The sequence below is a fragment of the Myiozetetes cayanensis genome, unplaced genomic scaffold, assembly GCF_022539395.1.
Source record: "Myiozetetes cayanensis isolate MyiCay16 unplaced genomic scaffold, myiCay2020 scf9, whole genome shotgun sequence".
NCBI classification, from domain to species: Eukaryota; Metazoa; Chordata; class Aves; order Passeriformes; family Tyrannidae; genus Myiozetetes; species Myiozetetes cayanensis.
The window spans coordinates 28,250,793-28,266,431 of NW_026088185.1; the positions used below are offsets into that span (position 1 = coordinate 28,250,793).

The window sequence follows — 15,639 nt, forward strand, 5'->3', positions numbered from 1 at the left end:
TCCAGCTGGCTTATAATTCAATTAATTTACCTTCTTGGGAGATGACAATGGACTTGGATGATTTGATGGCTTTGCTGTCTAGAGTCCAGGTGACAGCTGCTGGGGGATCAGAGGAAATCCGACATTGTAAGACCAATTTCTCACCATCCACAACTTGAGCATCCTGAAGCTTCTCTGTAAAGGAGGGTGCTGTTCCTTTGCTTGCTGGTGGTTTGCTTGCCGGTGGTTTGGTTACCGGTGCTTTGTTTTCAGCTTTTTTCCCAATTATTCCTCCATCCACCACTGCACACCCATGTTCACAGTTTCTGTCGTTCTTCTCCTCTTTTTTCACTGCTGGTTTGGCAACGGGGGCTTGAGAGTTGGGGGTCGCGTTCTGGGCTTCAGAGTTGGCGCGGGCGTTTGGTGCTGGGGTGCCAGCGCTGCCATTCTCCGCAGGTGGCTTCTTCTTTGAGCCCAGCACAGACCTGAAATCTGTAACAGCAGGTTTAGGTGGTGGCACCTTCTCTGGCAGTGGGGTTTTTGGGGTGCCCTTCTTGGCCAGCACAGAGCGGAAGTCCACCTGCTGAGGACCATGGACTTTCCTCTCCTCCTCCGACAAGGTCTTGGGTTTGACCTGCCGCTGCAGGTTTGCTCGGAAGTCCATTTGCTCGGCTGGGATTTCCTTCAGTTCCTCCTCAGAAAAACTTTTGGTGCTGACTTTCTTGCCTAAAATGTCACGGAAATCAAGTTGCTCAGCTTCCTGCTGCCTCAGGCTCTCCTCTGTGTGTTCCCGAGTCTCCACTCGTCTCTTCAGCACACCTCGGACGTCTTCCTGCTCTTCTTCAGCTACTCTGGTTGCACTGCTGTTCTTTTTGAAGCCACTTGTTCTACCAAATGTTAGTTTACCATGATCTCCACCATCTCTTTGCTCTCCAGAGCTGGCTGTTTCCCTCCCACTATGATCCGAAAAAGAAAAGAAAGAGAGAGCCAGGAAAGGGGCTGGTTTAAAAATGTCAGGGAACAATCTCAGAGCAGGAACAAAATGTGTTTATAGAAGGGGAGGTTGATTAGAGGAGCATACTCCATTAGTTTATTGCATCAATGATGACTTCAGGAGCCATATAAGGGCACAAACAAAAAAGATCTTCTCTACTCTGGCTTGGTACAATGTGCTTAGCTTGTATGATGAAAACAATTTGTTGGGTCACATTTGGGGATTAGGTTGAACAGCAGCCAGCCTGGGTCTGTAAGGGCAGGGAATTAACGGAGCAAAAAATAGAACCCACCCATGCAATCCCTGGGAAAAATACTCACTCTCTGAGCATTTCTGCTGTGGAAGCTGAACTCTCCCGCAGCATCAGAGACACCTGGCAGCTGCATTCTCCAACTTGGTTCCTGAAATATTGAAGTGAAATCAGAAAAGCAGAGGTTTCTCCCTCTGTAACTTGCCTGAGCTAAATGACTGTGTATTGTACTAAAAACTAAAACCCACTGTGGCCTCCTGCTTTCCTATGCCCAGCATTGTGGTGGTGGTGGTGAACTGAGTGGATTTGGTCCCCTTATATTTGGAGCCAAGCTATCTCAAGCAGCTTTTACTGATCTGTTGCTATCTGCACTGGGAACAGCATACTCCCTGAACAAAAATCAAAGCAATTTACAGCATGAAACAACTGCAAACAAACAAGCTAAAGGAAAATAAATACAAAAGCTGGAAAATCAAGTCAGAGGAAGGGGCTATTTTGCAAAGCTGAAAATCTTTCCAGCTATGCCTACTGTTTATTTATTCAAACCCAAGCTCTCAAGTTTTCTAATGTTAAGATATTAAAAGCAGGGTCTCATTTCCTTCCCTCCCCCCTGGCCCAACCAATCAGCAAAACCCATCTACATGGATTGCTCCAGCCTGTACATGTTTATATTAAAAAACATAAAAGTGTCACCATATATGGTGCTGAGTACTTATTCTTCCTTTTGCAGAGGAATACCACGGATGCCTTCTGGAAAGGGCTCCCATTAAAGAATTCATTTAGAGTGCTCCCCCTTCCCCTGCAGCTCCCTCCCTCCCGCAGATATATATCATTCTTCCAGCCCCAAACAGCTCTTCTCCGCTTAACACAGGAGATGCCAAAAGCAAAATTTAACTCCCCCAGGGCAGCAGTTGTGTAACTGTTGCCACCACTCCCCTGACTGCTATTAAAAACCCAGACTTGAATTGACTGAGGACTAGAGATATCTTTTATTAGTGAGAACACTTCTGTCCTTCCCAGTTTAAGTATAAGCTTTTGAATGGACCACAAAGTCCTGGATTTTCGAACAAAAATAATTCCTGCTACTGAAAACATTTCCTGGACATGAGCAAAACACATGTGTGTCGAGGGGGAGGAAGGGAATAGAGGCAGGTTTTCCCAGCTGTGTTTTCCTTTAAAAAGACTTGCTAGATAAGAGCACCTTCAAGTCCACTTAGCCCTGAACTTTAAAACATGGACTCAGGACTGGCTTTCTGTTGGCTTGACATAAATATGTTGTCCTGCCTGTTTTTTAAACTGCATGGAAATACATTCCTAGATATGTTACTGCTTGAGTGAAAAAACCATAATTTCACCCATTTGTAACTTGCAGTGAAGACACACTGCATGCAAGATCATTAACACAGATCACAGAATCACAGATGCAGCACTAAGTTGTGTCTTTATAATAGCAATTAGTGCCATCACCTTTTCAGAGAGATTTCCCTTGGTTTCTATTTTTTTAAAAAAGAAACAGTGGATCAGCCTATTATGAAAATCAAGCCTTCAACACCACGAAGAAATCGGTGGATTTGACCAAAGTAACTGGATTGCAAAGTAAAGGCCCTGCTGGTAGGAACATATCTTACTTGACCTTAAGACCATTAATAATAAGAAACCATAGAAATATTTTCAACACTTTTATAACCAGGAACTCAGAATATATAAGTTAGAAATTATTATTGAAGGTAATCCATGAAGACAGCACTGAAAGCCACAACCCTTATTTCCTTTGATAAAAAAAACTAGGTAAGATCTGAGTACCAAACATAAAGTGTCCAAATGGCAGGAGAGGATCCAAGTCAATGCAGAGAGTAGTTAACTGAACCCCACTCTGGAGACCTGCCATTCTTACTTCCTCTTATGTGTGGCCTCCAGTTGGAAGCAAGAGAAATAGAAACAAGGCAAGACAAATGGAAAGATAAATAAAAAGAATAGCACGTTGTCTCCTCCCCACATACCGATTGGCATCCAATGATGGCAGGGTACCAACACTGCTGAAAACCTGTTGTCTTGAAACAATGCATTTCAAATTGTCCCCTATAGCCACTATTGAAACTCATGACTTTTTTTCCTGCTTCTCAGAAGCTTTTAAGAAAAGCAGACACACTCTGGAACTGCTCATTCACCAGTGCTGCGGGGCTGTTAGCAGGCTGTTGGGTTACCAGAAGATTCCTCCTGTTCAGGACTTAAAACCAATCCAAAACTGACAAAGGAGAAGCCACGGCATGCTGAAGTATAGACAATTTACAGCATCCATCAAATAGTGAGGCACCACTGCTCAGCTTCTGTCATGACCATACGGCAAAAATATTTGCCCACAAGAATTGTGTCACCAGTGTGAGAGGTTAAAGTAACAGAGACAGCACTCGTCCCAGGAGAGGGAGGTAGGGATACTGGATGTGGTCCTGACCACTGTGTAGGATAACAGCATTTCTGCAGGACCCGTTTCTGCAATGCATCCTTCCCTCTGCAGAGTCTTCACATATGCAAAGAAGCAAATAAGGAAGGCAAAGCAAACCCTTCTAAAGTAAGCTGTTTTTCACAGGGTTTGGAAAATAAAGGTGGGGGAACAAAAGCCAGAGAGTATTTTGTTCTATTTTTAAAACCTTGGGAAGCACTTACAAATGATGGCGAGAGTGGGACACACAAGTACCTAGATGGAAAAATTATTCACAAGGTAGTTTTTTGATCTCAGTTATGATTTCCAGTTCAAGTGAGTGGCTGTGATTCAAGTGAGTGACTAGACTACTGGATACAAACCTTGAATCTGTGTCTGATTCATCACATCCCTGTTCAAAAGTGTAGCCTTCTCAGGGCAAGTCCTGCTCTCCCACTGAAATCCAAGTGAGGATTTTAGGAGCAGGGAGAACATACTGTTGTCTTCTGAATTCAGTGGCAGAGTCTATAAAGGTAAGTTAAAAACATTGACCTACCTTGGAGATCACAGAATGGAAAAGAAGAAACAAGCCAAGAAAACTTAAGAAGGACTGGGGGGTTTAGATGCTAAATTCAATCAAGAATAATTCTGGAAGCTTGGTAAATGTTTTTACATACATGAAATCTTAGAATCTAGGCAAGGCAGAGATGCATAGGAGCACTTAGAAAAAATAGAGTTGTGCAGTACACAAGCACATCTTCAAGCCTTTCATGTCTCTGCTGTTTTGAATCTTGGCAATAACAATATTACTTGTGCAGCTTGAGCTTCTCCGTGTTGGCATTTTATCAACAAAACCCTAGACACAGACAGATCTTAGTGTCTCTATTATTCTGGAATAATGACAGACATGGATAAAACCTATGCTTAGGAGCTATGCTGTAAAGAAGTGCCTGGAAGTGTTGACTTTTGCAGGACTGTTCTGTAGAATACTCATGCACAGGACTTATCTTTAAAATGTCAAGGAATAATAATAATAAAAAAACCCACCAAAAACAAATACAACCCCAGCTGCAAAGCCTGAAGCAGTTTTAAAAATAGCTCTCTGTCCTATTGTGGGATCAGTTTTCCCTGGAATGGCTTTTATGTTCAAAATATCTTGAAATACTAGTTTCTTGGCAGAATCTACTCAAATATTTTCACTGAACCTTAGATGAGACTTATTGTCTGCATGTCCCTAGGAAGCACTCTCTGGAGGAACAGGAAAGAAAGCACTTTTGATTACAGTTGGGGGACACACCGAAATTTCTTACCAGCCTACCAAGTGGGAAACAAATATTGCAGAATAAATTATATTTTATTCTTGAGAAACTGATAAGGGACAATGAAGTTGATCCCTAGTTATAGCTGGTGCTTCAGAGCAGGAAAATGCAAATCCTCAGTAGGAGGTTTTGCAACTTTTCTGTGAGTTAAATGGAGAGAAAGTCCAGACTCCATGGAGCTTTAACCCCAAAGAAAGCAACTAATCTACTGGATCACAGCTTTAGCTGACAGAAAGCAGAGCAGCTCTACTGGCTTCAAAGAGGATGCTCTAATTTACCTCACTGGAATGTTTTGCCAAAAGCTTTTTAAACCTGAAGGACCAATCATTTTATTTGCATTTTACAGCACTGAGTGGGAGAATGGAATGAGAAGGGGTCATGGCTTTCTTTTCTAAAAATAGACAGTGTGTTGATAGCAGAAAACAAGGTTTGCAAACTGCATGTTACAGAAAGACAGAACTGTATTTACTGTTTAGTGTTACAAAATGTAATCAGCCAATTGCTTTTTATATAACCTGAGTTGCAGAGTATTTGAGCTACCACTGATTTATAAAACAAATGTTTACCTGTGATTTTAAGCAGATTATCCAAATCTCTAAACATAGACTAACCAACACTAACCAAACTTTTATGGAAGGTAGAGTGGGGGAGAAAAGAAATACTTAATGTCTGAGAAGACAAAGGTTTACAAAGCAAATTATTTGTTTAAGGAACTGCAGGAGGATTTGTGAGGTCTCTCATGTTGGCTGTACTGCTATAAAAGTTTTGCTCATCTGACAGTCTCTGCCCAATTCTCACAGTTTCTTTGCTTTCATCTTCCTTTATGATGTACACACTGTGTGGAAGAACGTGGGGAAGTCACACTGGATATCACTGGAAGGATGCAAAGGACAGAAGGCGAAATAAATGTCTGTGTTTTTCTGAGTAAAAAACCAGCATTTTTATTTCACATTTCAAGCATCTTGCAGCCTGTAAAATGTCCAAATATCAATAGATGAACTTCAGTAGTGGGTGAATCTGTTCTTCTTTTTATATTTATGAAACACCATTCCTCTAGGCCTGAGACATAACAGGTTCAATGGAACATTATTAGGACAATTAAAGTGAAGAATGCAAAGGTTGAGGAATCAGAGGTTTGTGTAAATTTAAAACAATGACCAGGAGAGGCTACAATGACTACCCTCCTAAAAGTCAGATGCAGCAGTCTGCTAAATAGTAAAAGGCAAAACAAACATGTATTCTACATAATGATACGGGTTGGTAAGACAGAAAGCCAGTGAGCAATCATTGATGGATCACAGCAGGATCACACTAAGGTACATGTCCTTGTCACCTCACTCTGATGAAAGGAAAAAGAGACAAACTGCAAGAGGCAAACACGTCTTTTGTCAAACCCACATTTTTAAGACCAGAGTTTTAATTTGTGAGCAGCCAACACAAAAGGAGAATTGCGGAGGCATTAGAATAGAATTTAGAACTTAAGAATAATGGAGAAGAAAATTGGAAAATAATAAACAGTGGAGGAAACCATGCCCAGACTAAATTAAATGAGCGGGAGAAGGAGTGGCTCCCTAAAAGCAGATATGCAACATGCTTCTAAAATTAATACATAAAAAGGAGACACACATTTTATTTTAAATTAAAATGATTATGTTTAAAAATAGTCTACTGTCAACTCCTCTATAAACTCTTCAGTGAATTGACTTGTGTTTTCTCAGTTATTCCATATTTTTAATGGACTTTGTAGGAGTTTTTGAGAGGAAGACACTAAAGGCAGTTCTCCTCCTCTCAGGTACTGCTAAGACTGTTTCTGAATATATAAACACTTCTCAATCAAGTATTCAAGACAAATACAGCCAGTTTGACAGCTATTTAGACAAGACTATTCAGGGCTGAAAATTATTTTAGGTCTATTGCAAACTTGAAATTATACAGCTGACTTTTGGCTCCTTGGATATTCCTGAGGCCATTACTTCTCTGTTACCCACAGTACATAAGCAGTTGCCTAAAAGCACATGGCTTTCTGTTCCCTGAACAGTAACTGGAATTTTACAAATGACAGCAGGGCAAAACGAGGTATCAGCATTCCCCTTGCTCTAATTGCAGCACAGCCTTGCTCATCATGGATTAGAAAAGCCAACATGAATGCACTGATCTTTGTGGGATCTCCAGTAAAAGGATTAAGGAATAACTGAAACTAGCATGTAATCTGCTGTGTTGTTTTCTAGCTACGTTATGTTTTCTCACCTGCCCCCAAAATTGTTCTCATATGCTGATTTTCTGAAATTATTTTCTAAGTGTACATTCCAGAGTCATGATATTGTCAGGTTTCCACTTTGAAAAATGACGAGTGTGGCCTGGGTGATCACTTGATCATTATAGGTAACTTCCAATAACATCTTTCACAAAGCCCTCTCGGCTGTCCTTTGTTCTTCCTGCCCTCTCTCCTTCGTTCTTCCTGTCCTGTCTCTTCCTTCCATCCCTCAAGTTTTGCTGAAATATCTCTTTCAGTTGAAGTGAAACCACTGGCTTATCACGAGAGAAGCTGCCCGTGGGCAGGGCACACACACACTGAGATGTGGAAATGTACCAGTAGAAGGCCACAGTTCCCACAGTCTCTGCTCTCTCCTGCAGAGGGGAAACTGAACTGGCATTTCTAATCCCACTGGAGGTACCGAGATGTTCTAACACCGAGTGGTGTTAGAAACATCACTGATCCCCAGAGAGACAGAGATGCAATGATTTAGGTAGACATGACCTGCACAAATCAGCATTAGGAACGTCCTAGATGCCCTGGGATGATTGCAAACAATGCAGCTGTTCTGAAATGAGCCAGTTCACAATTTATTGCAGACTATAAAGGGTCTGAATCTACTGAACAGAGATATTTATTTGCATGGCACACATGGCTCTACCTACATAAATGTTAGTAATAATACTTGAAATTAAGCGTAGAAATACTTCATTATAGGAAATCTTGATATTCAAGAGCTGTAATTTTCTAAAGCACCTTTTTCTGGTGAAAAGTGAGTGCCTCGTCTGACTTTAAATACTGAAACACACTGAAGATCCTTTGGGTCTGCCTGTGGTAGTCTATGAAAACACACCTTCAAACCAGGCAGCTACACAGTGACATGTCCATCATTTGGGCCACACTGGTTGGAAAATAAACTATAAAAAAAATAGCTCATTGTTTCGAGGCTAAATGGGTGGCATTTATTAAGAAATTCCCTCTCTCCTTGTGTTAAGGACACATGAGCAATTTATTTGCAAGCAGGCAAAGGACAATTCAGACTAATCCATCAGGACTAAAATGTTAGTGTGTGGAGCAGAGCAGAAAGTTTTCTTCCAGGGTAATGGATTCAAATGTCAATGATGATTAAATAATTTTAATTTACAAAGCCACAAGTATTAGCCAAGTAAGGCAATACACTTATGCCCAGTAAATAGCACAGAGTAATAACATCAGTTTCAAGTTGTACACTATGTTTTCTATAATCACACAGGTGATTTATTATTACACCTAATCTTCACCATTGGAGATGGAAAATGCTGTGGCACTTTCTACAAGATAAAGAACCAGCAAATGTGGTTTTTCATTTAAAGGACAGTTATTTTACCAGAATAAAATAAAAATAAATTCAGAACAACTCTTCTAGATTTTGTAGAAATGACAAGATGTTCAAAGCATCAGGGTGCTCATTTCAAAGAAACATCAGGAAAAGGAGAATGCAACTTGCATATAAAATTCAGGTATTTCAAACATGGCCAGGAAACATTTTTTCCTGTTAAAGGTATGGATCAAAATCTTGTGCAATGGCCCTTCCTGGTCAGGTTGTTCCCTTGGAAAGCAGGCATCTTTACAAATACCTAGAGAGGTACTCATTGTGGTTTCCATGCTAGAAAGACAAGTTACTTCCCATACTGCTGCCACAAAGCTTTGTTTTTCAGGATACCACAAGGAAATCATACTGCTTTGTCCTTTTTTCTTTTTCTTTCCCTGACTCTACTTATGTTTTCCTTTCCTCTCTGAGTTTTATTAGATTTTTTCATGTTTGTTCCTTTACTACCCTAATGTTTCATATGAATAGAATGGAACTCTTGTCCTCTTCAGGTGGGAATTTCAACTTGAGGGTAAATATAACTGTTTGTTCCAAGGGAACAGGCTTTTTCATGGCAAACATACCTGAGCTGAATTTCATATTGCCCTGCATGACGAGACTGCACGTTCCTCAAGACCAGTGTGAAGATGTCTTCATTTTGCAGGATTTCACATGCTGTTCCTGGCATTATTTCTTGCCCATCTTTAAACCAGTGCACAGTGGGGAAAGGATCCCCAGCAATGGCACAGGATATAAGGACATTCTGCCCAGGAGCTGCTGTCACTGATCTTGGTTTGCTGATGAACCAGGGCTGAATACCATCCTGGGGTTCTGTAGTTTACAAACACAAATCACAAATCAGAACAAAATGCCAAGCTTGAAGGTAACTACTAAGCTAACTAATTTCAGGGAAAGCAATCACAGGCAAGGAAAGTTATTCTGAACATGCAGGGTATAAGTTTTTAATCTGAAAATAAGTCAGGCTTTAGTTTTGGAAGTAACGTGTTCGTACTAAAGTTAATCACTTACTTGGCACTTTACTGGCTTTATCCAGGCTTATATTAAGAGCAAAACAAAGGACTTTAAAGCTGCCCTAAAAGGAATCTTGGAGATTTGTCCTTAGAGAATATGGGTAGGAATAGCTTTAAGGGCAAGTAACAGTACTATGACTGCTGTGCAGTTGAGAGATCATGTAATAAATCATCATTAACAATTCCATAAAGTTGAATTTAATATAGAAGACTGACCCTGAGGTTAGATCTCAGAGGGGTTTAGAGGATAGAGGAAAGTTTGAATTCAGAGCAGAAAGTGACAACAGGCTGCAGACCCATCCCTGGAGGCACAGTTCTCTCAAATACTGCAGATAAGATACTTTACATTAAAAATAATAAAAGTATCTCACTGACTTCCAGTAACTCTCAGTAATGACTATGAGAAAATATCAGTATACAACAACATTAAATGAAGTCCCCTGTCACAAAGGTAGTGAATGCCCAGTCACAGGAAATTTTTAGGAACTTCAGTGTTTACTGTGGGACTTACATTATATGTGGAGATTCAAATTTTTGACAGCTGCTACTCAGATTGTAGAAACCATGTGTTCCTTACGTGCTACCACTACAGTGTTAACATTAAATCCAGGATACTTCTCTCCTAGACAGCTTTTCCAAATACTACAGGCTTCAATTAGAAATAAAAACATAATTGGAAGGTTTACTTCAAGTCCATAGCTAAGTAAGCCTGATAGTTACAATCTGCAGCTGCATTTAGCAGAAGTTGTGCACTGTCCCTAGAAATAGGACTCAGGAATGCATTTTTGAAATAGTAACATAATGTTCCAGAGTGAAAAGATTTTTTTAAAGCTGCTTCTGCTCAATATCCTTTTTAATTCAGATGCAGAGACTGAGAACTCGTAGCATCCTTCACAAAAAACCTTATAAACACTCATGTGCTTTAAATAGACTCTCGGCCAGCACATTAAAATTATTTTAGCATTTCGTAAGGTGAAGAAGAACTTTATACCTTGAACTGTCAGTGTTGCCTGGGATTGACTTTCTCCTACTTCATTCCAGGCTTCACAGGTGTATTTGCCTGTGTCTTCAGGAAACACCTCCTGGATGTAGAGACTGTACTCATTACCTTTCTTCTCAAAGTGGAAATCTTCTGTCTCCTGGATTTCTTTCCCATTATGCAGCCAGATAATTTCAGGAGGTGGGTTAGCTGAAAATTACGAAACAACAAAAATCAGAGACACACAAAACCCCATCATATGTTGATTAAGAAAATGATTAAGGTTGGTTGGTTTTTTTTGCCATCTGATTCTGCAGTTTCATCTTACAAACATTCAAGAATTTCCTTAACTCTTTCAGTGCTGTGTAATGTGGAATAGCCTGCCTTATTATTGGTTAAAATACAAATGAATAGGGGAAGCATGTAGAAAACAGAGAGGGAGAACGAGTTCTAGATCCCACAAAGGTGGTTGTCAAGAGTTTCTGTTACCAAGGTTCATACCAGGACTGCTCTTTTCTGCAGCACTGATCTTGCCCCAGCTGACAGGAATTCAGTCTTGTTTGGTTCACAACTAAAGCTGTTACCAGTCCACTGAGACTCAGTTCTAGTTCAACAACAGAACCCAATAATAGACTTATGTTAGTATTATATCATTCCAATGAAGAAACACTCGTAGACGTCTGAACACATTAACACTGGACAATGTTCATCCCCCTGAAGATCACAGCAGACAAACCTGGCTTTTAAAGAACTGGTTCCTAGAAATATTATTTCCAAATGCAAAGATACCTGCTAAAAAGATGGAAAAACCCCACAAACTTTGCAGTAGAACTTAATTTTTTTAGATAATACTGTCCTATAGCTACACACCTGATACCTCCACAGTCATTATCACTTGACTTCCATCCATGACTTTGAGGTCAGTCAGCCCTTTAAGGAAGATGGGTGCAAAAGTCTTGTTTAACTTGGCAGCCTGTGCACTTTCTGTCTTCTTGCTGCTCTTCTTTTCTGTGAAGTTAAAAAGAACAAAAGGGCTCTTTTAATGGAATTTTCATGACAATATGACTGACCCCATATTCAACACGGTTTTGAGACAGTGGTTTTGATTTAGCTTTCAGAAGGGAAAAATAACTGAAACCACCCAATATAGCTGTTTTGCTTTGCCAGTATTCCAGGTAGAAAGACAAGAAATGGGAATGGAATTGTCCTTGTTCCAGGAATCCTTTTAAATCATTGTTAAGAGATATCATAGAGTGTCATTCAGAAATTACACGCATTTTCCCAAAATACACAAACTCAGGTGAAAAAAAACCCAAACAACCCAACAACTTGTAACCAACAACTCAATGCCTTTAATCACTGCTAAACTCATATCAAAATCTTAAGGTTTGTTGCAAGTTGCTATTCTCATGATTGATGAGTTAAAAACAAACTCACAGGAATACAGCAGCTGCAACTTTGCAAGAAACTACAAACCATTTTGTTTGTTAGATGGTCAGTATTGAACGGTTTTGAGTTCACCACACTCCTCTCCTATACTTCAGTTGGGCAACTGCTGATGGGAAAGTTTGAAAGCTGAGGTTATCAATATGTATCACAAAACAAACTGTTGTATTAGGGCTTTTAATGTTTTTTTGTTGTTGTTGGTTTTTTTTAATGTGTTTTGAGGCTGTACAGTCAAATGCTGAGTGCTGGAATTAAATTATTCACTCTTAAAATCTATCTGGGATGTGTTGTTTCCAGTATCCACAGTGGTCTCCTCTGTCTTGGATCCAGAGGCTATGAAGCCAGACCATTTAACTGTGATCTCTGTGGTGCACCAGACCAGGAAATACACTCCTGCTCTAAAAACCTGAGCAAAGAGAGTTGGGAAGCCAAAGTAGTGATCATGACCAAATCCAAGAAGTCATAAATATTTATCGGTCACTTGGATACACTTTTTGTTTTGTTTAGCTTGCATTCAGACCTTTTACGTCTTGCCTTTTAAATGCCAACCCTACATTCTATCCCTACATGAAAGTAGCTTTATTTTGCTTATTCCTACCTTTAAAATTTTCAAAGGTATAGCAAGGACATCAAAGATAGTATTACAGCAACATAAAGTGCCAGGTTGGAGAAAAACCATAATTCATACAATTGGTGATTAGAAAAAATGACAGCACATCACTGAGCAAGCCCACTGAACCTCCTGCAGGCAAAAAGTTAAGCTTGTCCCAGGGTAATTTGAGCTCACTGTAAATTTGGAAGCTGCCTGGAGGGGAAGTTTTTCCTTTTCTCTAGCAAAGCTTGTTCTAGCCAAAATCTTGTCTCGTTGGCTCATGACATAGGTCTTTTCTTGGCACTGAGCTTTGAGACATTGATGCATGTGAGAATGGAAACACGGGACCTGACTGAGACCCGCTGGGATCAGTGTTATGGTCCTGCTACTCTGAAGTGCCTGATTCACCATCAGACCACACTGATCAGTCCTAGTGCTTCCCACAGCACCTGCTTGTAAGTTACTGATGCTCTATGGAAAATGGCCATGAAGCTAGGTGAAGCTCATCTGCACTAATAAACTGCTGTGGTTCCCCATATCCCTCTGTTTTGTAATGTTTGCTCAGGGAAACAGCTTCAAACAACTGCTGTACTAAGCAATGTCAGCACATGCTCCTTCACTGCCCTGATGCCTTGCAGAAAATCCCTTTGTCCCTTAAAGTGAAACAGATCTGTGGGGGAAAGCAGAAACCCATATAATTGGGAAAAAAAGGAGGAAAAAAAGACAAAGAAAGCAGGAAAAAGAAAAAAAAGTAAGAAAATGGTAGGACAGAAAGAGGCACGGGGGGAGGCGGGGGAAGAAAAGTACACTTAATAAAATATTGTTCCTGTTATCACTTTTACTTAAATAACTAATAACATTGCAAATCTAGATAGGCAATAAACCGAGAGCAGAGAAAGGAAAACAAAAGCAGAAGTGTGACTCCGGACCAAGCGAAAAATAGACCTGGGTTCTGATCATGAAAGTTCAAGTCTTCAGATAGGGACAGATAACAAGAGTTAACAGCGACCAGGGAAGAAGTTTGCTCGTAGTGGCTCTAGCAGCAATTCCCCCAGACCCAGACCGAGCTGCCTCCAGCAGAGCCCTGGTGCAAACAGCATTCAGTCTGAGCAGCTCTTTCCACATCCCTCCCCATGGCTCTCTGCTGATTAGACCGACCTGCCTGTTGCATGTAGTCTAAATAAACAGATTTTTATAATCTAGGAAGACAATACAGTATAACAGCTTCAGTTTATTACAAAGACATGGGCGAGCAACTGCAGAAGGAAAATCATTTCCTGAAAGGAATTTTTCAACAATGCTAACTCCTCCAAAATATGTGCTGCAGAAATGAAAGATTCATGGACTGGAATAAAATCACCTTCTCGCACAGAGCTGCAGAAACATCAAATGGAAGGAAGCAAATAATTCACAGTAATTGCATTTATGAATCACAAACCCAACAAGTTTACAGAAAATGCTAGGTCTCCATTTTTTTAAGTTGTCTCAGGCAGATGTTGGGGAGGAGACTTATTGGTATGAGTGATATTATGAAGATTTACTGGGGCTAGAGGCCTCTACCCCTAAAAGAGTGACTTGCAGGATTAAAGGATCAAAACCTACTCACCATTATTACTGATCAGAGCTCACACTTCATAAATGAAGTTGACAAATTGAACTGAACTTGTCTCACCGTTGCACAAAACTTAAAAAAATAATAGCGCTTACACTAAATTTAAGCTCTGCATAGGTTTGTGCTGATCCCCTGGATGAAGACCAGTTCTGTGCTTAGACAGAAACTTATGATGGCAAGTATCAAAACACCAGAAGTCTGTGGTATGTGAGTGGTAAAAAACTTAAAAGAATGCAGCTTAAACAGTACAAGAAAAGTTACTGGAGAGACGAAAGAGCTATTTCAACAGGGGAAACTGAATGTAATCACGCAGAAGAACATTAAGATAGATAATTAAGTCTGAAATATTGAAAACTTGAGGCTTAGTCCTGGGATAGAAACAAAAGCAACTTTCTGAAGACTTTCCTATCCTTGTAAACCTACTGTATACAAATGCACATACACTTTGATTTAGTCCTTGATTTCTCAATACCTACTGTAAAGCAGGAATGAAAACATCTCCCTATCTGCTGCTGATGTTCCTTGGAGCACAGGGACAGCGAAGGCATTTTTACCAACAGATATGAAATCTGTTGTAAGTAAGAGCTCAAAAATTAGAAGCTATCATGGCTGAGGCAACCAGTATTCCTATTCAAAGGTGTGACGTCCGGGATACAGTAAATATAGGGCTTATAAGTCTGACTCCATGGCAACTTGAACAGGCTCTCACAAGCATTCTGTCCTACTTTTAAAATATTTATCTTAATGGGGATCTCTAATCTTAGACTACAGTTGTTCAGAACCGTACACTGATCAGTAGCATATGTTTATTGTACCAACAACCTAATCAAAATATCACAAAAAGCAGTCCAGTGTTTCTTGACTTGGCAGCAACAATTAAAAAGACTTTTGTTCTAAGCCATAAATGCTATTTGTTCATTAAGAAACCATAGGGGCTCATTTCATGTAGCATTTCTTGTTTACTTAAAATTTGAAATTGTGGACTTCTAGACTTAGAAAAAAATTGAAATTACCTACTGCCAATTTTAGTTTCTCACAGATGTTTTACACAAGACAACACAGTCAGTTTTAGATATCTTATTTAGTTTTATTTAGTCTTAGTCTAAAATCACTGCATTTTCTCAGAAGGAACACATACAATCATGCAGAGACCAAATTACAAAGACTGAACGTTAACTATTTTCAAATTCTTCTGAAGCTTGTAAATGCTTTTAGTTATTTATTTATGACATAGCACCATGCAGTGACTCAGTGTTTGTCTGATGAAGGCTTTAACATGTCACAATTTTACAACGAAATAGCAGTGCTGTACATTTTCACAGATTATTTTAATATAAGGGCTTTTAATTTAAGGGCTTCTTCAATTTTAGTCTTTACAGGTCTTGTTTAGAAAAACGGCAATCAGACTGATTTTGG

At 39.8% G+C, this 15,639-nt stretch overlaps 1 protein-coding gene across 8 annotated transcripts in view; it reads right to left on the reverse strand.

Moving 5' to 3' along the window:
• MYLK (myosin light chain kinase) overlaps nt 1-15,639 on the reverse strand; it is a 204,006-nt gene that overhangs the window by 73,094 nt on the left and 115,273 nt on the right. For all 8 annotated transcript variants that reach the window (XM_050339617.1, XM_050339616.1, XM_050339620.1 and 5 more), the window contains 5 exons: nt 11,444-11,581; nt 10,586-10,783; nt 9,148-9,394; nt 1,294-1,374; nt 31-935 (listed from right to left, as the gene is read on the reverse strand). In XM_050339617.1, coding sequence (XP_050195574.1) covers nt 31-935; nt 1,294-1,374; nt 9,148-9,394; nt 10,586-10,783; nt 11,444-11,581 — 1,569 coding nt within the window. The remainder of the gene's footprint in view (nt 1-30; nt 936-1,293; nt 1,375-9,147; nt 9,395-10,585; nt 10,784-11,443; nt 11,582-15,639) is intronic.